General features: G+C 45.6%; 1 protein-coding gene across 8 annotated transcripts in view; it reads right to left on the reverse strand.

Annotated features, from left to right (window-relative positions):
- MTSS1 (MTSS I-BAR domain containing 1) overlaps positions 1-26,202 on the reverse strand; it is a 156,214-nt gene that overhangs the window by 109,761 nt on the left and 20,251 nt on the right. For all 8 annotated transcript variants that reach the window (XM_079137526.1, XM_079137531.1, XM_079137529.1 and 5 more), the window contains exons 2-3: positions 24,671-24,732; positions 21,172-21,245 (exon numbers count right to left, since the gene is read on the reverse strand). In XM_079137526.1, coding sequence (XP_078993652.1) covers positions 21,172-21,245; positions 24,671-24,732 — 136 coding nt within the window. The remainder of the gene's footprint in view (positions 1-21,171; positions 21,246-24,670; positions 24,733-26,202) is intronic.

A 26,202-nucleotide genomic window follows, 5' to 3' on the forward strand; every position in this document is an offset into this window, starting at 1 on the left:
ATTTCTATGGTTGTGCGCAATGTAGATTCACACCATTTGTGTAGTCATACGTGTGCATAGGGTAATAACATCTGTCTCAGTCCACTGTCTTTCCTGCCCCCACCCCTCCTGCCCCATTTCCCTCTATGCAATCCCAAGTTCCTCCATTCTTCTCTTGCCCCCTCGCCCGCCACTCCTCTCTTATGTATCATCATCCACTTATCAGAGAAAATATTTGACCTTTGACTTTTGGGGACTGGCTTATTTCACTTAACATGATATTCTCCAATTCCATCCATTTACCAGCAAATGCCATAATTTTATTCTTCTTTTTGACTGAGTAATATTCCATCGTGTATATATACCACAGTTTCTTTATCCATTCATCTACTGAAGGGCATCTAGGTTTGTTCCACAATCTAGCTATTGTGAATTGAGCAGCTATGAATACTGATGTGGCTGCTTTACTGTAGGATGCTGATTTTAAATCCTTTGGGTATAAACTGAGGAGTGGGATGGCTGGTCAAATGGTGGGCCCATTCCAAGTTTTCTGAGGAAATCTGCATACTGCTTTCCAGAGTGGCTGCACCAATTTGCAATCCCACCAGCAATGTATGAGTATGCCTTTTTCCCCACATCCACGCCAACACCTATTATTGCTTGTGTTCTTGATAATAGCCTCAAAATGGCTCCTGTTTGAAGGCTGCCAGGGCCCAGGCACAAGCCATGCCCTGCGCAGACTCACAAACACCCCATGATCTCTGCAGGTGCTGTTATTAATCCAATTTACAGGTGGGAAAACTGAGGTACACACAGGTTAAAGCAACTTGCCAAAGGTTAGCCCACAAAAAAACGTGCAGGATGGGACTCAGCCCGAAGGAAAAGCAGCATGCTGTGCAATTCCTTAACTCTTAATGACAGGTGGCAGTCTCAGCAGAGTAATTTACCCTCTTCTGCTTTACACTAAAACCATTTTTGAAAAGTGTATTTTAGTTGTAGATGGACACAATGCCTTTATTTTATTTACTTATGTTTATGTGATGCTGACATGCTAGGCGGGCAAGCTGCCACTGAGACATAAGCCCAGGCCTACGCTAAGACCATTTTTGTGGCTGTTTTTAAACAGAGCAGGGTGGAGAGGCTGTTTATCAACATGTGTGCCCATTACCATTTCATCTACCTCCGGAGCTGTGCCTGGCCTTACTTGCTGAACAGCACCCCTGACAGCAGCAGTGAGGTGGCTGGAATCCAAAGGACGGGGTCACCCAACAAGCAGGTGACCCCTCTGCAGGTAAGGCCACAGCAGGGAGGGCAGCAGGGACAGGGTAAGAGTCTGTCCCAGGAGAATACCCTATGGAACTGAGCCTCACAGAGTGGGAAGTTTCTGTCTACAGCTTCATTCCTCTTCATTCCTACAGAGTGAGAAGAGAGCAGAGCTTCGAGAGGCCAGTCTGGCCCCTGAGAGGCAGAGGAAGCTGGAGTCAGGCAGGGGAGGCCATGCCACTGGGAAAGGCTGGAGTCAGGCAAGGGAGGCCATGTCTCTAGAGGAAGCTGGAGTAAGGCAAGGGGGCCATACCTCTGGGGAGGCTGGAGTCAGGAGGAGAGGCCATGCCACTGCAGGAGCGTGGAGGGCAAAGGCTGGCTGCCTGGTCAACTGCCAGGCCAGCTCAGGATGGTCCAACTGCTACCTTAAAGGGGGGAACAAGGCAGTGGGAGTGGGGGGTGACCCAAGATGAACATTTCCCTTAAGGCAGACGCACAGGTACACGGAGAGGCACGCAACCGGACAGTGTAATGTGAAATAGCATTTCAAACCAGATCACCTCCCTAACCACACTCCTCAAGAAAACAAAAACGAAAGGGCTTTGAAACAGGGATAACTGTTTTCCCAACACTGACAAATGGTCCTCCTGGGGCTCCCCTTTCCCAGCCTGCGGGCCTTCAGACCAACCTGGTGCCGCTCCTGATGTCTTCTATAGCAGGAACCTGACATGCAGAAATGGCTGGCCCCGGTGATTTCCATGTGATTTAAGCCTGATGTTTAACATTATAGCCTCTTCACTTAAAGTAAGCAAAAAAATTTTTTTGAATTTCTCACACATAAATGAATTTGATTAAAAAGGAAGCAGTGCACAATTCACATAAAAATTAAATTTAAAAAAAAAGGAAGAGAAGGAAAGGGTGAACTTGAAATTTCCATTCAAGGAATTATGCAGAAAGGAAGGCTTCCAACAGCCTGCAGTACCATCAAGTACTAGCCCTACACACACACACACAAAGGTTGAGCATCCCTAATTCAAAACCCCAAATCCAAAAATGCTCTATAATCTGAAACTTTTTGAGTGCTAAACTGATGCGGCTAGTGGAAAAGTCCACATGACAAAACTGTTTCGTCAACAAAATTCCTTTTTTTAATTTGTTCTTTGTAGATATACATGACTATGAACAAAATTTAAAATATTCCATGAAACTGCCTTTGGGTTGTGTATCAGGTTAAGTATAAGTCACGTTTACACTTGATTCTCAGGCCCAAGATATCCTATTTCATATATTCAAATATTCTTCAATTCTTAAAGAATCCTAAATCTGAAACACTTCTGGTCCCAAGCATTTCAAAAATAGGTTGCTCAACCTGTATATATACGCACATATACACCAAAAAAATCCGGCCTTGGGCTCTAGACGTAGGAGAGAATTCCCAAGAGGGCTGGCTTTGGGCACCCTGGAAAGGAGCACTACCACACAGTCCACCTCCAGCTAGCAAACCCCCGCCGGAGGCCAGAGGCAGGACGGACCCTAGGACCAGTTCAGACAGAGAGCGCAACACAGCCGTCCCAATACGAGGAACCAACTGCTGTTTTCTCTGGCAGCAAATCCCACGGGGTACAGAGGGAGGAGACGTGTGGAGCTGCCTCACTGAGACAGTGCACTCAGCGCCATACCCTGTGGTGGGAAGAGCATCGTGTCTCTGGAATCCAAGTCCAGCGCTCCTGCCTCCAGCAGCAATTACTGGAGCTGGCACATGCCCTGCTGTGAGACACCAAAGAGCCAGTGACCACAGGCAGGAAGGGCGTAGCACACCAAGGCTGCTAACATCACTTCTGACCTCACTCCCATCCCCACCACCAATCCAAGAGGGCGCTCCACTTCCTCAGAGTGCAAGGTGACCCAGGCCTCGGGGTTCTCCAAGGCCAATCATCTGAACAAATGGAATCATGCATGTGACAACAGCAAAGCATGATCATCTGACCTACATCCAGGCAAAACTTGAAGCCCGCAAATGCATCTCAAGGGTAGAAACAGCCACAGTTGAGCAAAACCTTTCATTAGTTTTTTCTCCAGACAAACAAAATGCAAACTACTTTGCATTCTCTTTAGCATCTTATATTTTAGTATCTGATACCACGGCCATTAAAAACAATCTCTAAAACGTCTTTGTTGAGCATCAGAATGAGACAGCTGGGTTATTGGCATGAGGAAATGTTCAATCTTGTCATTTTTTCAAAGGGAATTCATATTCATAATTAATGATGCTTTTGTCCCTGCCAGAAGGAAAAGCCAAAGGCTCAACTATGCTTAAGTAAATTCTACCCAAGCCAACTGCAATACAATTTTATAAATTATAGAGCAACAGAGAAGAACAAGATCTTGAGAGTTGGAAGGATGAAGAAAAAGATTAGCAGCAAGGCAGCCATGTTGCAAGAACAGACTGCATTAGAAACATTTATCTGTGAGAGGAGGGAGAGGTCTTCTCTCCCCCACAAACAAACAGCAATCAAAACTTCAATAGGCTGAGCAAGTGTAGGAATTTGATGGTCACTACATGTATCTGAAAGATTTGCTAGCTCTTTGTTCCCAACTGACCAGACAGACAGCACCAGGTACAGACCACCACTATTGGCCCCAAATATCAACTAAATGTAATGAAGAGTCACACAGATAAACGACAGAGTTAGCTTCAGTTTCAGAGGTGTGTCTGTGGAGCTATCAGCAGAGAAGCAGAAAACCCTGAACCACTAAAGCAACATTTCAAAGGGCTGGGGACATAGCTCAGTGACAGAGCCCTTGCCTAGCATGTGTGAGGCACTGGGTTCAATCCTCAGCACCACATTAAAAAAAAAAAAAAAAAAGAATAAATAAAATAAAGGTACTGTGTCCATTTATGACTGGAAAAAATATAAATATATTTTTAAAAAAAGAAACATTTTGATAGCTCAACTGGTGGAGTGCTTGCCTTGCAAGCACAAGGCCCTGGGTTTGATCCCCAGCACCACCAAAAAAAAAAAAAAAAAAATTTTTTTTCAAAGAAATTTCCTTACAGATAACTTTTCCCATTACATCAAAAACAAATCGGTAAAAAGTTTTAAAATTTTTAAAAATTAAAAAAACAAATTTGTGTTTAAAGTAAACACTCAATACATTCACTCAACAGAGTTTTATCTGGCAACTACTACGTTAGGGGACAAGGCCCAACGATGAAGAAAACACAGAGCCCGGAGCTGGGAGAGGGAAGGACCCGGAACAACTGCCTCAGGGGTGTGGGGTGCCTTGTTCTTCTGGTAAAACAGATCTCATGTAAAAGCTCCCACTTTCCCCAGTCCTCATATACAACTCAGAGGTGCCAAGTGCATTTGCACTGTTGTGCTACCATCACCACCGCCCAACTCCGGAACCTTCTCATCATCCTCTGCCCGGGGTTCACGTCAGGAATGAGGAGCACGCTTTCTAACTAGATGGGGTGGTGTCACGCCACACCAGGAATGTACAAATGCCCCTGGACTGCTCACTGGAAAATGGCTTATTTTATGTTATGCTGAAATTTTACATTAAAAGGGGAGGGGGAGAACCAGAAGGCACAAAGAAGTGTACCATATTTGCTAAGAAATTACGGTCTTTTTTTTTTTTTTTTCCAGTTGTCAATGGACCTTTGTTGGATTTATTTATTTATATGCGGTGCTGAGGATCGAACCCAGTGCCTCACACACGCTAGGCAAGCGCTCCACCACTGAGCCACACCCCGGCCCCTGACGGAGTCCTGAAGCAGCTCCTGGGCTGGTGAGAGAGCAGATGTGCAGACCACAACCGCGCTGGAGGAGCCCAGACGCTGGGCTCACAGCTCCTTGAAGAGGCAGGTTCCCAGAGATGGACGGCCTGGGGCAGACTAGAGAAAGGCCGAGTCTGCAGGGGGGACGGAAGGGGAGCCCCTGAGCAGGGAAGAGGATACGCTCAACAGGCCCGGGAGAGGACCCAAGTCGAGACGCAGGCGAGTCACCTTTATAATACCCCAGATGTAATCACGAGCTATGAGCTAATAACAATCACGATTACACATTGTTAGGATATGTAAATAGCTACGATTATGAATGAAATAATAAATTGCCATGATTGTAAACAAAATAATAATAAAGGCCACAAAATCAAGGGGACTTTAAAAATGCCAAAATACATCTTTGGTGGAAAAACTGCAGAACTGGACCCTGAACAGTGGCAGAAGTTAGAGATGCGGGGGGCGGGGAGGGGTGTGAAGGAGCGGCCAGGCAGGGGCCTGGGCGTGGGAGTGAGGGCGGCCTCCGTAGGTGACCCGAGGAGCTGGGGTCGCACCATACAGAACCCGCCACTCAAGGCGCGGCTGTTGGGCTCTACAGCGGGAAGCTCTCCCCCATCCACTCCCGGGGTACAGCAGCCTGGACTGTCATCTCCTAAACAGCGAGGCTGAGGTGTGTCGGACCTTACTGACCCACCCAAGGCCACCCAGCGAGTGCAGAGTGGGCTGGAGCAGCCTCCCCGCCAGGCCCGGCCCAGCCCAGCCCCGTGGCTCAGAGCCCCACGCTGCTCACAGATCTCCTTTAACTTAACGTTCTGGGAACGGGGGTGGTGCGTGTTTACACACTGGAAAATGACAGTCTGGTAAAAAAAGAAGTGATTATTTTTAGTGAAATGTGGATTCTTTACAGAGTTTTATACACAAAACGTGGCAGAGCAGTGGTTTCTCAGACAACGCCTGGACTGTCGATTTCTAAAATCGTAACTTAGCTATGAATAATTTAAGACCTCACTTAAGTGAACCAAGCTGTCCACAATCACCTCAAAAAACACGCAGCCTCACTTCCATTCGATTACTCAACAAAAACACCTGAAAGGTCTAGTCTGGCGGTTCTCAACCAGAGGCAGGTGTGCCCCGCTGGGGGACATTGGGCAATGACTAGAGACGTTTTTGACCTATATAACTGTGAGAAGGCAGAAGCCAGGACACTGTAAACACCTGACAAGGCACAGGACAGCCCCCCACGAGCAGTGACCTAGCCCCAGAGGTTGAGAAACCCTGCTCTAAACTCCCAGCTGGTTCCACATAACTGATCCCGGAGGTGGAAGACGCAGGGCTGAAACGCCAGGCGGACCTAGGCTCCGCAGCTGCATGGTTGTAAGTGGTTTTAACCAAGTCACTTAAGTCACCAAGCCAGTTTTCTCCTTGCAAATCAGGTTCCTATGTCTTTCTGGACTCAGATGAAGCGGCTTACTGGCTGGCCCAGGGCCTCCAAGGCAGAGGGCCCACAGTAAATAAACGTTCAAGGCTGAGTCCCCACCACCTGTGGCTGCAAAGGCTCTGAGGCACCTGTTTCCAAAAGGCACACCCAGCATGTGCTCTATAGAAACACATTCGGAAAACAAAGGCCAAAGCAAAAGGTACCCATATCAGCAAGGGTGGAGGCCATTTTACTACTCTGGTCTCATTAAACAGGAACGTGTAAAACGTATCATCCAAGTGGAGTACCGCTCGGAATCAGCATCCGCCTCGACAAGCCCAGACGGCCATCACGTGCAGAAATGGCAACTCAAGGGCTAGCTAGCATCAGGGCAAGGGATCCCAGGCTCTCCGATTTGGTTCTCTGGGCAGTTCTGGGAGAGGGGGCTCAGGAAGAAGAGGCTGGCCGGCACATGCAGAGAGCTGAGGTCCTGTGTCTGCCACCAAGCCCTTCTGACAAACCAGTGGGACTCAACTAGAGTCAGTGCCTGGGTCAGCCTCACAGGCCCACCATTCTCAAAGAAAAGCTCTAGGTCAGCAGCGCAGGGAGGGGATTTTCCCAACCTACTCCACAATTCTTTTGTATTTTAACAGACAGCTCTAGCCCTCTTTGGGAAACTATGTACGGCCCCACTTCTGCCAATCACATTAAAAGGGTGCATGGGAAGGTCTCCTTCTGCCTTAACAGAATCAGTATTTTTTCATCTTCTTTGTAATCAATCAGCTTCTGCTCCTTCCCCTATTTTAAAGGGAGGAAGAAGCAGCACTGTATTGAACTGTAAAATGTGCTCCAATGGGGCTGGATATGAGTTTCCATGGTAACCGGGGTCCCTGGGCCCTGGCACACAGCAGGAAACGCCGCAGATTTCCGCAGATTTCCACAGCATTATCTTTTACTAGAAAGGAGTTTCATGGCGAATGTAAACATTTGGGAATCAAACCGTGTGTGTGTGTGTGTGTGTGTGTGTGTGTGTGTGTGTGTGTGTGATCGTCTGCTAAGGCAGTGTAGATGAACAGAAGCCTATGTTATTCTTACAGTTAATAAGCTTACGTCAAATATAACAAATGATTAAAACACAAGCAAAAATAGCAACTCCCGCCCCGAAGTGCTAAAAGAAAATGAAAATATCTTCCATTGACAAAGGAAGGACGAGACTGGAATTGGGAAACTGCTTCGGAGAACCAGAGACCAAAGATTCCATACAAACAAACAAGCAAACGGAAATGTTTGTAGATGATAATCAACCGAGAGCACAAAGCAGAGGTGATTTTTTTCGTAGCTGTATCATTTCCTCCTTGAACATCCTCCCACGAAGGCAAGCTGAACAACTGGCTAGTGGGGCAGGTGAGGGAGACCTGAGACAGAAGCCCTCCTCCCCTCACCAGCTGGTGGCCCTGGGCAAGCGACTTCCCTCCCTCAGACTCAGTTTCCCTTGTAAAAATGAAAAAGTTGTAGGAGAGCGAAACATCTGCACCTTCTTAAAAATGAAAGACAAATGTGTTGTTTAAAAAAAGAGAAAACCCAGGTAAAACTCAGGTTAAGCTATCTAAAAGTAGTGTAAAAAATCAAATTTCTAAAAAAATGTATCAGGAGAATTCAGTGCCAGATTCTTGATGATGGAAGACGTTTTGAAGGTTGTTCATCTATTCCCTGAGTTATTTCCTAGCATAGGACATGTGCACAGGTAAAGTGAAAACGTTAGTGCTAAGTAGCTTTCACGTTTGTGTATGTGCTGGGGCTGGAACTTCAGAGGAGGCAGAGAAGGCAGATCACACCCACCTGGAAAAAATGCTAGTTTGACAACTTCAAGTGTCTCCAGGCTCACATTTACATTCCAGAAAGTTATTTTTGTCTGAGATGGGCAGGATGAAAGAAACCAAGTTCACGGCTCTATGGTAAATGATTTTTCACAAGAAAGCATTACCACAAAAAAAAAAATAAAAAATTACTTGCTTCATCTGTATGAATGAAAATAATAGCATTCTTTCATGAATGCTAGTTGATATTTTACCAAAAATGGCTATAACGGGTTTGTGTGTGACATGGGATGGGGTGGGGCACTGGTAATCTGTGGAAAACAGAGTAAAGTGCTCAGGGGGAACTGGGGGACAGAATGGGGATGGTCCTCCCTGCTTGGGAACAAAACACGGGGCAGCCCTATGCGCTGCAGGGTGGAAGTGCTGAGTTAACCGCTTCATTATGTAAACTGCCCAGCGACACCAACATGCTGTGCTGTACTCGGTCACCCATCAGAACACGCATCCTCGCCAAGCTGGACCTTCCTCCCAACCGGCGCCACTTCCCCACCTCCCTGTCACTCTCCAGTATTGATTACGGCTGCCAAGGTCAGGCAGAGTGGCATACAGCACAGCTCAAGCATCGCCGGGGAAACACCCTGAACGGACCAAGAGCACACGCTTCTCTGGGTGGGTAGCAGGGCAGCTGTGTGCCAGGGGTGTGCCATTCTGACACCCTGGCCGTCCCTACTGCAGGATTCCAAAATTCTGTCTGTGCTTTCCCAACAGTGGGATTCAGGTTAGCTCCTTTCTGGCTCACGCAGATGACCCCTCTTTCAAGTGTCCTTCAGGAAGCCACAGCTAAAAACAACAGGCCACGGGCAGGAGCGCTGGTTAACCACAAGGAACAGCCATCTCTGGCAACTGCTGCTGACCAACCACAGACGAATGATATGGGCCATCTGCAGAGCCAGCCCAGGGGCTTGGTCAGGCATCGACTTGATATTCAGGAAAGATCACTGGGACAGGAAGGAGGGGTTTCGCCTTATCATCACAAATGTTCAGTTGTGATTCCCAATCTCCCAGAACACACGTGCTTACCATCAAAATAATCAGACACACCACCCACTACCTCCAAGCTCCCTCAGTCAAAAAAGGTGGGCAAGGAAATGGAGATTTAGGTTTCTGCAGTGCTGGGGACTGAACCCGGGTCCTTGCACATGCCAGGCAATCCTCTACCACTGAGCTACAGCCCCAACTCAAGATTGACCTTTTTTAATCTATTAAGTAGAATATCCATGAATACACGAAGTCCTTTGTCACTTGTAGTCCTTAGAATAAGGGCTATAGAATAAGACTATAAGAATGTCAAAACGCACGTGCTGCTCTACCATCCTGCATTCAATACCAAGTCTGAATTTCCTAGAGGCACATGACAAAAGTGAGAGGTTTCAAGGGTGGACGGCAGCGAGACAAACTTGACATTTGTGGGCTGTTCTTAAAAAGCTGTTTTATCCTAAGCAGAACGTGGATGGCTTGATCTATTGTGCCACCTGAGCTAAAATGGCTCAACACACATCAGAGCAAAGAAGCAACTGAAATAACAGGACTGAAAAGCAGTATGCACATTCATAAGCCCATTTAAAATGGCTAGATTTTTATGTCACTCCTAAGCCAATGAGAGCTCTAAAATGTCTACACAGAAGGGTTTAGGGGCTGAGGGATTTTCCGTATTTACACAATAATGGCAATTTTTTAGTTATATCTCATATTATATTATATCATGTTATATTATAAATATCAATAGTTTATGCAGTATTTTTCACTCATACCTCATATAAGATGGAGGCTATAACAGGTATTCAATCTGAAAACATATACACACCTATATGTATCCATACACACAAAGTGAGGATGGTTTGAGGTGCCTACAGAAATTAATGAGGTTACAGTCGATCAGTCCCCAGGTTTGGTACCACCATAGCCTTCAGCAAAGCTGTATGTGTAACAAAGACCAGTTGTGCATGGACACTGGTCATCCTGGAGGAGGGGATTTGGTTTTCTTTGTTATTTTAGGCAAGAATCTGCTACATCCAAGTCTAAAGTTGAAGTGTTTTCATCTAACAATTTTTAAAAATCAGATTAAAAGGATTACAGCTATAAAGTCCAACCAATAAAGGGCTGTTTGCACGATCCAGCACTAAGGTCGTTCTTCATATTCATCTGAGTTAGAGTGTATTTATAAATGGTGATCACCTACCAAGGAGGAGGAGGCCCAGTCTTGACCACCGCCCAACCAGGCTACTATTCAAGGAGGAAGCTTTGGGGACAAGTTCCCAGAGCTCAGTAACGCAGCTCCATTTCACCAACATCCTTATTTCAGAAAAGATAGCTAATCAACCTCCTCAGCTTCTGGAAAATTCCTTAAGAGTTCTGAGAAGGGCAACAGGCCAAAGGATGACCTGGCTAAGAAGCCCGCCTTCATCAGAGAACAGTTTTCTTAAGCTTTTCCCAATTATCACTCCCCTAATCAGCCTTTGGAACACTCTTCTCTCCCCGATTCTACCTTTATGTAACATTTTAATTCCAAAGATGTGTGTACGTCGATGTGTGTATTGTATGCACACCTGTACCATATGCAGGTTGAGGGTTCTTCATCTGAAATGCTTGGGTTCGGGATTTCCAGTTTTGGGGGATTGGGGAAGACTTCATATTCATAATGGGATATCCTGGGGAGGGGAAGGGAGCCTAGGCACAAAATTCACTTGTGGTTCCTATAGGTCTGAAAGCACACAGCCTGAATGTGATTTTACACAATATTTGTAGTCATTTTCTGCAGGAGACAAAGTTTTGTGATGTGGAATTTAGCACTGTGGCATCACGTTGACACTCAAAAAGTTATAGTCTGGAGTGTTTGGGTTTCAAATTTCCAGATCACAGATGTTCAGCCCTCCCCTCCTCAGGAACCAATTTTCACCCCCTTTGAAACAACATCTTGTCCACTAAAAATGCATTAAGTAGACCTAACATTAAAAGAAGGGAAGGTGCATTCATTGTTTGGAACTGTGATCACTGTTCGCAGAGACCTCTCCTCCTAATCCTGTTCCCCACACGCCTGCCCGAGCCACTATCACCCGCGAACTCCAGGCGAACTGATCTTCACATTCCCGCTGTGATGGCAAAACCAGACCTGGTTGTGAAATGAAGTTACAAAAATGTTACCGTAAGAGTCCAGTGCCTGGGGAAGGGGTCGGTTCCCCTTCCCTCTCTTAGCCTTTCTCCAGGAAGTCTAATTAACCATGGGCCCCTACTTTTTGCATTGTCAAAAACTGCCCTAAGAGTCTGACCACTCCCTCCTGAAATGTCATAGATGTCTGCAAAAAGAGCTGTTTCTTCTTGTCTGCTCTGTGAGCATGCTTCATGTTAGAGACCCTGCACCGGCCTTCAGCTGCATACATTAGAAATTTTTTTTTTAAAAAAAGAGGAAAATAATAGGATGGAAAACGATAGGATGGGTCTAAGATGACGTTAAATGACCTACAAATATTTTGAGAAACCGTGGATCAGGGCTTAGAATTTTGTAGTGCTAATCCCTTCTGGGTCCACTGGCATCAAATAAAGTCTGGTTTCTCCTACTTTCCGAGTACCCTCTTGTCGTTTTCACAACACCAGAGCCACAGGTACAGGGGAAGCCCTCAACAAAGCTTCCTAATATAAGACATATAGCAGATGATTCACAAAACATTATGCTTATGAGAAAGCACAACAAGCCTTCCTCTAAGAACAGTTATATTCCTTAGAACCCAGAACACCAGAACCACTACTCTACATGGCTATATGTACAGTTCACTGAAATTTTTTTAAATTAAAAATTCAGTTCTTCAGACACACTAGTCATATTTCAAGGACTCAACAGTCACACGTGACCAGTGGCTACCACACTGGACAGCACACATGTAGAATACTTCTACCATCAATAATATTGTATTGCACAGAACAGGCCTGGCCCAGACTAAGGCTGCCTTGTGTCAACTAACACACAGGCACACACAGGACTGTCAAGACCTGCAGCTCACAACTAAACAGGAAAGACAGGAGAAGGGGGAAGTAAGAGTCTTGTCTTTGCTCGGCCAATTTTCCGATTTCCTATGTTTTTTAGCTTCGTTCTGACTCCCCACACCTACCCACAGGTCAGCAACAAGACTTCTCAAAGCCTAACAGATGAACAGGGCAGAGTGTGCCGAAGGCTCCCCAGTGTAATTCACTTGAACCAAAATCAAGAGATCAAGTTCAAAACCCCAAACCTGAAACTTTAGAGAGTTCTCCGGGCATTTTCAATCCAGCATTTAAAAATATTAGAAAATTCAGCTGCTGGCCCATACACAATCCATGAAGTGCTTCATTTTAACCAATCGGCAATAGTTTCCTGGGCACCTGTGATGTAAGGTTCTAGAAATCAGAGCTCAGAAGTGCCCGTGACAGCTACATGCAGGCGCTAGGTAAAATGACCCCCAGCTACTTTCTCATAAAATTTCTCCTTCTCTAGGCTTCAAGAGATGCTTGCTGCTAGATTCCTCTTGCTCACATTTCTTGTGTTGCCTCATAAAGCCCTGGATAGAGTTAAGAGCATCAGAAAAATTAATATACTACCCCTTAAATCTTTTGAACCAGTAAGCTTGGCTCTTCAAGAAAAATGACAATTGAACTTGTTTCTCAAACACTCACAAGATTCTTCCCTGTGAGAATCCTAAGGACAATAACTAAAAATAACGGAGGAAGCAGACAGGCCTAAAGGAACACAAATCCAGTTCATGATCTACGGTCAAGGTTGGCACAGTGCAGGCATATATATATACCTTTTCAATCAAATGAAGGAATCTGATCACATTGTTTTAAGATAACAGACAAAAATATTTATACCCAGTCCTACACGAAGGTGCTTTTATTATTATTTTTTTTTTAATTTAAAAAAATGTTTTTGCAGTTTGAGTGTGAAAAGCTATGTAGGCAGAAATCCTAAGGCTGTAATCACATGAGCTGGAACACCAAAGGTACTTAATTCAGGAGTTACAGGCCAACGAAGGCCAATTAAACAATCTGGTTAAAATAAAACTTGGGGGTAAACAAGACCAGTTTGGCTGGAGCTTCAAAACTGCTTCCTGGCACCTTGTCCCCTGGAAGGGAACATTCCCTCCCACCCCACACCCGACCACACGCAGGTGGCTGCCTTTTACCCACCTGTCCCTTCTCGTGACCTCCTCTTAGACAAGTAGCACCCCCCTTCAGCCATGGGGACATATGAGGACACATATCTCACTGGAGACCTCAGGGAGAGTTGACCAGGGTCTCCCAAGTGGAACCTGGTGAGCCTATCCCAGCAGCCTCCTGCTCCCACAGGGCCGGGCTTCCTCCCCAGGACTCACCCACAGCCCGAGTGTGGAAGCTGCTGTATACTACGGTCATTCATTCAGGAGGCAACATGTGCACCCTGATAAACGCCAGACACTAAGCCTTTGGGAATGTGGCTTCCTTAGAAAGGAAGAGGACACAGGCACTGCCCTGCAGGGGAAGATGCTCGGCAGGGCGAAGGTTCCGAGAGCAACACGTGCCACAAAGGCCCTCAGGAAGGACCCTTGGTACTTCCTGCAGGGAAGACAGGTCTCCACATGCTGCGGTTCTCAGATTGCTCTTAGAAGACAAGCAGCAGCTCCTCAAACATATCCAGGGGCACAGAGTGGCCAGAGAGGGCATCCAGGGCCTGGAATGCACATGTGCAAACAGAAGGGATCAAAGGTTTTAAGGGCTCAGGAGCAGAGCCAGCTGTTTGTGGATGGAACTGCCGGCAATTGGCAGAGATGTCATTGGACAGGTGAGTTATGGCAAGAGGCCTTACCTGACAGCACGAAGAAACCTCATAGGAGGAGACCTCCTGAGAGAGGCTACCTCCCCATCCAATTACCCTGACTCGGCAGGGTCCTGAAATGTGCATTCGAAAGACAACTTCCTAAGTGATGATGTACACTCTTAGATCTGCAGAACGTGGCATTTAATAAAATCCATGCTAAAAATACATGACACACACTAAAGACACAAGGCACTTTAAGAACCAAGCCTGCTTTACCAAACAGAAGGCACAATGATCTCCATTGCTAGCCTTGGTGATCCAGGCTCACCGACTAAGCACATGTGTACCGGTCTGGCCCTCCATGCGGTCTCTAAGCTCCAGCTTCCACGTACACAGCCTCCTCGCACACCCACTCCAAGTGTGGGAGACCAAACCAACCCATACACCCATCTCTACTTTCCACTCCTTTCTTATAACCCTCTCCTTCCACCTTCCTCTGGTTAACATTGCATCCTCCACTCCCTTTGTTCCCAGAGCAAAAGGTAAAAGGATAATATGGACAGGGAAAATCACACTGTCCAACTTCACCCATATTTAACATATCTAACAGGCCCAACAACATTTAAAATCATGAACTAGGGCTGGGGATGTGGCTCAGTGGTAGAGTGCTTGACTCACATGCATGAAGCCCTAGGTTTAATACCCAGCAACACGTGCGTGCGCACACACACACACACAAATCATGAACTATAAGAACCAAAAAAGGTCACTTGTGTCAGGCACAGAGGTGCACGCCTGTAATCCCAGCAGTCCAGGAGGCTGAGGTAGGAGGATCACGAATTCAAAGTCAGCCTCAGCCAAAGCAAGACACTAAGCAACTCAGTGAGACCCTGTCTCTCAATAAAATACAAACTAGGGCTGGGGATGTGGCTCAGTGGTCAGTGCCTCTGAGTTCAATCCCTGGTACCCCCCCCCACCCCCAGAAAAGGTCACTTGTGATAATCTAGGACCCCAGGTCATTTTATAGGTGAGAAAATTAAAGTGAGATGGCAATTCACTTGGTCACAAAGTGACCACCCAGGAGTCCACCCAGGTATCTCCACTCCTAAGCTAGCCCTTACCAAGTACAGCATGCAGCATGGATTTTTTTTTTTTTTTTTTAGTGTATTCAGGATTAACTTTAAAAGCAAATGTAACATTACACCAAATCCAGGAGCTCCTTACATAAGGTGTCTTAATTTAGTAATCAAAGTCCATGCTATGGGCCAGAGTCAAGGTTTACCACTTGCCGGCCATGTGGCCATGGTCAGCTTAGGTACATTCTCTAGGTCTCGATGTCATCACTTAAATGAGAGGTCACAAGTACCTACTCCACAGGCTGGTGCAAGAACAAAAAGACTAAATACAGTAGTTGCTCCTGCCACCTAATTTGTTGCACTCTGCAATTTCAGTTATAAACAGCTGACTGTGGTCAAAAATATTAAATAGCAAATTCCAGAAACAATTCATAAGTTTTAAATAACTTTCAACACAGCATGATGCTATAATTGTTCTATGTTCTTATTAGTTGTTCATCTCTGTACCTAATTTATAAATTAAACTTTATCAGAGCTTTGTAAGTATGGGGGAAATACAATATATATCAGGGTTTGGTAGTATCAGAGGTTTCAGATGGGCATCTGCTGGGGGTCTTGGAACGTACTCCAGCTGAAAAGGTGGGACAGCTGTATTTATAAACCACTCAGAACAAAGCCCAGCCAGGGCACATACTCGAGAAGGGTTAACCTGCATGATTTTCACTATTAAAATCAAGCCCACTTTTTAAAGCAATGAATAAAGGTTTTGAACATTACAGATGCTCTAGACGGCCTGGGGGCCATTTCCTTCCTTCAAGCACCTTAAAATCCCTCCTATGGGTCTGGTGTGTCGCCATCTGCACGTTTTCAAGATGGTTTTTCAAAGCTATGAAGCAATTCCAGAGGCTCACAGAGGCCGACAGAAATGAAAGTCACACAGCATTGTGCTTGTGAAAGGGCCTTGCTGACACCAGCAAGTGACGCAGTGGCCATGAAGGGCCAGTGCTGACTAAGAGGGAGCCTGCTGTGTACCTGACTCCACGGAACAGGGAGCAAGCGGCTGGCGGGCCAGGCCGCAGGCACACCGCTTCACTGCCCCTCACAGGACACCCCTGCCACCGGCTCCTAAGATGCCTCAGTTTTTCTTTTCTTTTGTCCTTATTTTTTAAATACCCCAGGCAAATGCACGCCAGTCAGTCCAAATGTTTCTCAACTCCTAAGACACACCGTGTAACAGAGACCCTGCTCCACAAAGTCTGAGATTCTATGTATTATGAATAACTAAAAACTAATTTTTGTAGTCAATAATTCAGAAACAAAGGTGTACTTTCATATTTAACACAAATTATATATTCATTCTAAAGTGAAATATCAACAAAACATGGAACTGTGCCCAGTGCTAACCAACCCCAATTCCACTATAGTTTAATTATTAATCATAATATATATATGATAATAGCCAACATATATTCTTTCATTTAAAAACCAATGACTAGATGGGCATGCCTATAATCCCAGCACTGGCTCAGGAGGCTGAGGCAGGAGGATGGTCAGTTCAAAGCCAGCCTCAGCGGCTTAGTAAGGCCCTAATCAACTTAGTGAGACCCTGTCTCTAAATAAAAAAATGTTTTAAATTAAATATATATATATTGTTTTTTAAAGGGTTATGGGTGTGGCTCAGTGGTTAAGTGCCCCTGGGTTCAATCCCCAGTACCACAAAAAGTAAAAAAATAAATAAAATAAAAAACAATGAACAAAATACAGTTCCGACATATTTCTACATTCTGTTTAACAATAGGTATATAATGCCTAGATTGAGTTTGCCCTTTGACTCATTATAAAAAGTTTTTTCTAAGTACATTTTATTAATAACTGGTGCAAAAAATTTACTAAACCTTTGACCATAACCTTTCAGAACTATTTATTTAGGGAAACAATACGAAACACTATTATTTTGGAAACCAGAAACCTGAAAGCTTGAAATTCTAGACACCTACCCAAAAGAAGACACACTTAGGAGTAACGGCAAAAAACATACAAATGTCCAATGGGTATATGAAAAAAAAAAAGCTCAACATCTCTACTCATCCAGGAAATGCAAATCAAAACCACAATAAGATATCACCTCACTCCATTAAGAAGGACTATTATCAGAAAAACCAAAGGCAACAAGTGTTGGCAAGGAAAGAGAAGAGGGGCCCTTCCTTAGACCCTGTGGGTGGGATGGGAGATTACTGCAGCCAGTATGGAAAACAGCATGGAGGTTCCTCGAAAAATAACAAATAGAATTTCCACGAGATCCAGCAATTCCCCTATTCCTCTGGAAATATATATATATATATATATATATATATATATAAAATATATAATATATATACACACATATAAAAAATATATATATAAGTATATATATAAAATCCATCAAAGAGACATCTGCACTCCCATGTTTGCTGTAGCATGATTCATGATAGTCAAAAGATGGAAACAACCTAAATATACAGGTTGTTTAGGAAACAACCTAAATATCCAGGACAAACAACAAAAAAGTTAAACCTAAGTGTCCATCAATGGATAAATGAATAAAGAAAATGTGGTACATATTCACAGTGGAATACCATTCAGCCGTTAAAAAACCCAAATCTCACCATTTGTAGCAACATGGATGCATCATGTTAAGTGCAATAAACCAAGCACAGAAAGACAAGCATCACATGATCTCCTTCATTCACGGAATATAAAAACGTTGTGGTCACAGGATTGAGAGTAGAACAGTGGTCTCCAGAGGCTGGGGAAGTAAAAGGGCAGGAAGCTGATCAGCAGGCCCTAAGTGACAGAAAGAAGTTCTGCTGGGCCACTGTACAGCGAGGTGACTAGAGACAACAATTATGGCCTCATTTCTGACAGGAGGGACTCCAACAAATACACCAATAGGCTGTAAGCAGAAGCCTAGACTAAGGAGACTCTCTGAGTAGAGAACACATCATGCTGCCAACTCGGAGTTACCACCTGTTTAGTCCTTAAGCCCAAACTTGCATCTGACCAAAATAGTTTGCAGCATTTTCTACAGATTCATCATCTCCTTGGTGATGCATGCGCTATTAAAAATAATCACGCTGAGCAGCGTCATACACTACCATCCACCACAGCACAGCTGTGCCGGCAAATACCTGGAGGTCAACTGAATGTCCATCAACAGAGCAACCACTGAACTGTGCTGCATCCAGACACTGACATCCCACCTGTCCACTACAAAGCACGAGGTGGAGCTATAGGCACCGACAGCGACAGATGATTACAACGTACTGTGAACTAAAAGCACAGGAACCTTGTTTCCCAAGGGCTACCTTCTAAAAACCATCATGCAGACATATCTTATTCCATACATCATTCCACACGTTATTCTGCAGTTTGTTTTTTGCCCCCACATGTGTTTGTTTAGATATGCAAAAAAAAAAAAAGGTCTATAAAGGACACTAAACCCAATCCCTGGGAGGGGTGAGAGTAGATTTTTACTTCATATACTTTTGTTATATGAAGTCTTTAAAATAAAGAATGTGTTCTGTATTTTTTCACTTTTAACTAAAAATTGACGGCAGATCACATCTGACACTTGTTGACGTATAAGAAGTGCATTTGAGTGTCTCTTATCATCGCCATGAAACAGACCTTCTTTCTTGGGCCTGCATTCCTCAGGTCCTCCGAGAGCGCCCACACTCCCACATCGATTGAAGTGCATATGGATTTTAAACACAGTACTCTGACACTGCTAAAAACGACCTGAAATCAAACAGTTTAAGATCACGTCGACACTGGGGTCTGTTCACTGTGACATTATTTGCCCCTGGTCAAATATATCACCTCCAAACTACAACCTACCCCTACTGCCAAAGAGTCTCTTCCGGTTTCTTTTCCCACAAATAATTGCTCTGTTTTTCCTCCCTTTGAGCCATGAGAATTTCCAGGCCCTTCAGTTTCCCACCGAGAACCACCCTGGGAGCAGCTTCTTCAAAAACTCAGGTTCTTACCACAGGAAATTATGGACAATCAGGGGATGCCTTTCTAGTTCATCTGCAGGATCCACCAAAAATTAAACAGTAAACTATAAAAGCATCGTGCATCCCAGGGCCCCCAAAATGCAATGCCAGATATGTAACCTTCAAAATAGTAGTGCAGCATTAAAAAAAAAAAAAAGACATTCTGGGGGCTCTTCTGGAAAGACATCGATGCAGCTGACAAGCCCAGCTGCAGATCCTGCTGAGCTAGAACAGAGAGGGCAGACCCAGCCACACCAACGGAGGCAAACAGGGGCCTGCACGCGAAGTTCTTGTGGGTTGCATGCTCTGAAGTTCTACAACAGACACACATAAGCCAGACAATCATTTTTTTAAATGGGCTTTAAAAATGAGACTGGATAAGACCCACACCAAGCTAACAGACCAGATGAAGAAATCACAGCCCTGATGTCTCTGTCACAATCTCTGAGAGAACTTTTAGAGACATCATTGACATCTTGGAAATGAGGCGAAATATCACCTCCCCTGGGAAAACTTCCCTGATTCCCAGAGCCAGGTGCCCTCCTCTCCGCCGTTACCACGCGGCGCAGATTCCTTCGCTGATGTTCTTTATTTACATGTCTCCTTCCCCACTCGATCGCAAGCTCTTCCAGGACACGGAGAGCAACGTATTGATCTTTGTGGTTCCTTGAGAAGGCCAGCAATAACAGGAGCTGGAGCTTCTTAACACACGAGCAGCGTCTGTGCTGCAGATCTACTGGAATATTGAACAACGTGCCCGTGGTCAATGGGTGTCTGCTGAGAACGGCTGCAGGAACTCACACTGAGCTCAGAGAAACAGCTCTCAAGTGACTGGGAGCAGTTCCCAAATTCCCTAATGTCGCCATGCCAATGACGAGAACAGGCATGTAGTGTTAGTACCAGAAGGAAAGATGAGGCAAGGAGGAAGCAGAAAGAAAAGAGTCGCTGTCTAGAACGAGGAGGCAGGCACCGGCCTTGAGCCGGGGAAGCCTGTACCTTGCTGGCAGAGCTGACCCTGAAGATGGAGGTGTGCGTGTCAGGGCGCATCTTCTTATGCCCCCCACACATTATCAATATTCTTCATATTCACTGGAGCCATTACATCTCCCCCCTCCCCGTGTCAGATGTTAAGAGCAACTCCTCACAAATACCCAATACCGGAAACAATTCAAATGCTTTTCCACCAGTGAATAGCTGTAAAAATTATATTATACTTATTCAAAGGAATATTAGTCAGCAATAAAAATGAACTACAAATATACACCATAGCATAGATAATCTCCAATGTATTATTTTAAACAAACCCGTCTGAAAAAGGCCGTTTTCTGTATGATTCCATTTCTGTGATGTTATGGGAAAGGAAAATTATAGGGACAGAAAACAGATCAGTGGCATTACATCTTTTTCAAAATATTTCCGTCTACTGATTTAATGGACATACTTTAAACATTGACTGTGTTCTGGGCTCTATTTTGGGGGGAGCTCAGATGTAAGTCACTGTTCCTAGCTCAAGGGGCCTTCGGTCAAATGTGGGAGACAAAGCACTGGTAATGACAGATGGCATACTGCACTTATTGTAAAAGGGTTCCTCGTTTGATGGGAACCCAGAAGAAAGGGCTGCAGATCACCTCCACGCTCCCCACTCCACAGGGATAGTGGAGAACCCAGCGCAACCCGGCCAGCAAAGCACGAAGCTGCAGGCTCCGTGGCCAGCTCAGCAGAGAGCCCGAACACGCGGCAGGCCCCACGCAGGAGCAGGGCTTCCCTTTACTTTTCATTCTTCTTCACATGTGCTTTATTATCTGGGGAATGAGTACAACTTCTAATATGTGTAACCCCACAGAGTTTTTTAAAAAGAAAGAAAGAAACCATGAGTCAGCTAAGCTGTGAACACTTAAGCTGTGTCTTCCCGCGGAGCCACTGGGGAAGGGCCCACGTGCGGAGTCTGGGGAGCATGGCAGCCTCCCATCCGCCTACCTCGTGTGCTGGTGGCCATGTCAGCCACTTTCTGAAAGGCGTCCAAGAAGGCAGCTGCTGCTACTACAGTTGTCCTGAAATGCAAACAGATAACAAAGCATGAGCAGTGTCCCAGAATGGCCAAGTCTCGCAGCTCAGGGGCTGCCACCGCCGCTAGAGAGTATGGAACCTCCCAGGAGGAACAAGTCCCTGGGTGTGGGTGCCCGTGGCCACTCAGCCCGCCCTTTCCTAATGCCACCCAGCAGTGTCCAGCTCCTTCACTGCTCGTCAATCAATGCAGTGGGTCCTCTCGTCCCATCCCCCGTCTATAAACTACTAGCAAGCGAAGCTGTACACAGGAGGAAAAGAGGTGTTTCTACCTGAAATAAAAAGCATCGTGAGAGATGCGACTGACATAGGGGAACTCAACCTTAGGGAAAAAATCTACACACACACACACACACACACGATTTGGGCGAAGGACTCGATCTTAGAAAGAGATCATGGAGTTCAACAATTCACTGCAGATAAAGGAAATGGAGGCCACAGATCTAAAGGGAATTTAAAGGTCACTAGTTTCTACCAGAGCTGGGACTCCTGTCCCAGCCTCGTGACTCAGAGGCCCAGCTCAAACCACTACCAGACAAGATCCTGGCCGCACGACCTTTCTCCCTACACTCCAATTAAAATGAAACGGAGGTCTTGTTTTCTCAACCTTAAACGGTACAATTTCAACTGTGCCTTCCCAATTCCTAAAAGCTAAGAATGAGGAGAATTTACCATGCTCATGTTTTGTCCTAGACCTTTTTGGAGAGACCCTTTTGGATTCTGAACCTCCTCTGGGGCGCTGTGTGGCCTACTGGATCCTGGCACTGTGGCCTAAGACGTCATGTGAGGAAGAGTCATGAACAAGCCACGCCAGCACCACAGCCTCCAAACAAGCCAGAGCTCACAAGCAAGGACCTCACCACTGAACTCAGAGCTCAATACTAACCTCCAGGGATTCCTGCATGCATCTAATCTCTACTGAGCATTCCCGAGGAAGCAAAGCTGCTAAAGGAAGAGGAAAGACTACAAAGTAAGGAAGACTGAACGAAATGGCCTTTTACACAACAACAGTGGCTATGAAACAAAAGATCCCTGGGAGGTGCTGGGAGTCGTCCTGTAGGGCCAAACTTCAAAATGAGGCTGATCGTTTCCAGTGGAGCAAGAAAACACTCCATTTTAATCCCCAATAATAATTACATGCATGTGCACACACAGAAACACACAAAACTGAAACAACAATAACAACAACGAACCTTACTCTGAAACACACTTTTCCAAGAGTTGACATCAAAGCAAACCCTGGAAGAGTCAGCTTTATCAAACATCCTAGGATTTATAAATACCTCATTCTGATTTACAATCAGTACTTGACACAATGGTTGGATTTGTCTCATTCACCTCGATGCCAATCATACAGCTCTCAAGAGCCAGCTGTGGGGGAGCCGTGTATGTTATATTCACAAGGGGCTCCTCTAAAAATTAGGATGGTGGCCACTGTGGAGGAAGTAAGAGCTTTTAAATGACAGTCATACTGCACTTTCTGACACTGTCAGAAGACGTCTTGGCCCTCTCTCCTTAGAGAGAGTAAATATGGAATCACCGACAGCAAAAGGAATGATCCGGCTTGATCACACCAAGACCTGTAGCTGCCTCTGCAGTCTCTCTCCTCTAACACAGGAAGTTATACTCAGCCATGGACGAGCGGGTTGACCAGAAAATAAAGAGGCCTAAATGTCATTAAAAATTATAAGAAATACTTTGTATCCGTGGGATAAGATTAAGTTTTGCTTTATATATTCAAGATGGCTAATGAGATCAAGGCTTTAAGCTCTAGCAGCCTCTCTGACAAAGGGGAAGGAGAACCATTTTCCTGGTCAACTCTCAAGCCTAACAGATAATTAAAGGAGACCAGGCAGGAAACAGTGGGGGGGAACGTACTTCAATGTTTTACTGCAGAAGGAACACTCCCACAGGATGGAGACTAACCCATTTGAAACAAATGGCGGCCTTGGTGGCGATGGGTGGGGGAGTAGACAGAGCCCCTTGAGGTAAGGTTGATAAAGGCCTCAGCTGAAGACTTGAGTTCTCAGCCAAGGAGGCTGCATCTGATCCAGCAGAACGTAATTACAAGCTGTTGAGCAGAGAAATCAGAAAGGACTGGACAACTGGAGGAGGTGCCTCCATTCTGGAGGCCATTATGCACCTGGAGGCTCACTTGAGACTCTGCAAATCCCAGCCACCCGCCCCCACTTGAAGGTGAAGGGACGGAAGGAAAAACAGGCCCCCTCCCCAGTTCTCTCCTAACCTACAGGGGAGCCACGGGACTGCCAGTCTTATGGCTAAAGCTCAGAGCAATAACCTCTGGTGTGCACAAGCTGAGGCCCAGAAATGTCACATCGCTCCTCCCTTATCTGTCTGTCATTCAGGTGGTTCTTTAATCTAGAAAACACCTCCTGACCTGCTCCGTTCTCGAACCACCCTTGTCCACCCAAATCAGCCAATGACATCCCCCCAAAATTTATGAATGGGGGTCATCAAATAACTACTTTGAAAATGTCCCACCCTTCTTGGAGCACCTACTAAGCGCAGAGTCCTGTCTGCACCGAAGAGTGGAGTTTCAACACGATGCTATTTTCTAGCATATCACATGCTACATGAACAAGCACACCAGGCAATAATAATAGCTTCTCAGAGAAGATCAGCAGATCTTGTTTGCTTTTCCAAACAGCTTTACTGAGGCATAATTTGCATACTATGAAAATCATCCTTTTTAAATGGATGATTCAATGATTTTTAGTAAATTTAGAGTTGCTCGACTCTCACCACAACCCGATTTTAGAACATTTGCACCCCAAAAGACACCTCTTAGTAAGTTCTTTGTAGTCAATCTCCTTTTCCACCCGTCACCCCAGGCAATCACTAATCCACATCTGCCTCTGTAGATACGCTTTGTCCAGACATTCACTTAAAGAGAACTACACACCAGCAGGTTAGTCAAACTCTTTGTGTGGAAAGACCATAAAGAGGGGGAGAACCTGGACTCGGCCCGACTGCCCAAGCTCAAATCTCTGCTGTCACTACTAGTGGTATGACTATGGACAAACCACTTAGCATACCTGTGCCTCCACTTCCTCATCAGTAAAATGTGACTGATACCAGTGCTTACCTCGTGGGGTTGTGGTATTTAGACAGGTAACATAGGCCTGGCATACAGTGAGCACGACATAAATGCTGCCCATCGCTGTCTTACATGCTGAACTCTCAATGGACTCTCAACTTCCTGAGGCGGGGCAGGTGAGTTCAGTTTTACATGTAGGAGGCTGATGGATGGAACTGCTCCAGTCACAGCCCACACGTGCTTCTCTATGTGTAACGCTTCCAAAATTAACCCCAGTCCACCTGTTGGTCCACCCAACTCGGGCCTCCTCCAAGCACAGCGCCCTCTCCTCATGGAGCCTGGGCTTCTACTTACCGCAGCTGGGACTGCAGCTTTCCCGCCTTGTTTATGAAGTCTTCCCAAACTGGATAGCTCCCCTGCAACAAAAGAAAGCCATCAGTAAGTGACACTGTGACAGACATCCATTTCCGACATGAACAGAACACCCAATTCCAAGTACACAGGGCAGGGCCTGGGGAAGTGATCTTCCTTTGCAGGAGCTAGGACATGCTGCCCAGCTGTCTATACTTGCCTTGCCTCAGAAGGGGGTTTAGAATGTGCTCGGTCCCTGTCATCTTGCAAATGCCACAGATACGGACTAGAACTAGCTGGTAGAAGCTCACATGTATGCACATGAGCCAGGAGATGGTGGGTCCGGGTTTAGATGCACACAACACATAGGGCACCATCCTGATGCTACCTGTTCGTGCAACATGTCCTGGCTGCTCTCACTTCCATCCCAAATAGCGAGGAGGAAGGAACCAGAGGGTCTGGGACTCTCCCCCAGGACAGGTGGTCATCAGGAAGCATTATTAGACTATAAGAATCTAAGGTTGGAAAGTCAGCAAAACATAGCCACTCAGCTGGCACACAACATGGCAACAGATGGTCCCCAGCATCCCTCAGCCCACAAGGAACCCCTTGGACAGCCTATGTCAGCCACCCTGTCCTGAAGTTCACATAGCCCTAGTTTTAACCTTCTGGGAGTCCTTGGAGTTAAGACCAATAATTCGGCTTCCACACTGACATCTTTTCGAAGTCCAAACAAATCCAATCCAACTGTACAAGGGGACCCTGCCAAACACCGCCCCCAGTGTCCAGAGACGATCCATGGGATCTCCTTGGTCTTCCGAGTATAATATACAGACACAAACTCATATAATTGCATGTCCATCTATTGGCTCTGTGACTCCAGAGAACCCTGATTAGTATGAACTTAGCTTCATTTTCTTTTGTCAAAGGAAAGTAGAATTAGATGTGATTTTATTTTGAAATTAATATGCACAGCAGTAACACCTGGTTATAAAACTACCTATCTAATTTATGTATTTCTCCAGTTATCAATTCTGTCAGAAAATGTGCAGAGAGATATCTAATAAGCTGTCTCATCAAACATTAAAATGGGTTATTTCCAGGAGCTAAAATCTTGACCACTGTATTACTTTGTTCTTGTTCTTTCCTCTATATTCAATCGGTTTGTTTTGTTTTTGTTTTTGTTTTAATGAAAAGAATAAAACTGTCCTTAAAAATGTAAGATCGAGTTAAAGGTGCACCCGCCAGGGCAGTGGATCCAGGTGATGCACGGCGCATCCGAACCCTGAAGCCACTCCACACAAGGTCACACCCACCGCTCTGCATTCGTGCACCTGAGACCTTCCTGGCCCAAGCACAGGTCTCAGGCTATTCCCACGAGACGCTGAGCGATGCTAAGGGCTAAATCCCGTCTGACTGGCTCCTGGAGGAGGCCCTCTGGCAGCTGCACCTGAGGACTGTCAACCAGCACCCGCCACAGGTGCTGTGACCACATGGCCTCCCTCCCATGTCTGTGCCCTGCGGGTCTCTGCAAC

The sequence above is a fragment of the Sciurus vulgaris genome (genome assembly GCF_902686455.1).
Source record: "Sciurus vulgaris genome assembly, chromosome: 1".
NCBI lineage: Eukaryota > Metazoa > Chordata > Mammalia > Rodentia > Sciuridae > Sciurus > Sciurus vulgaris.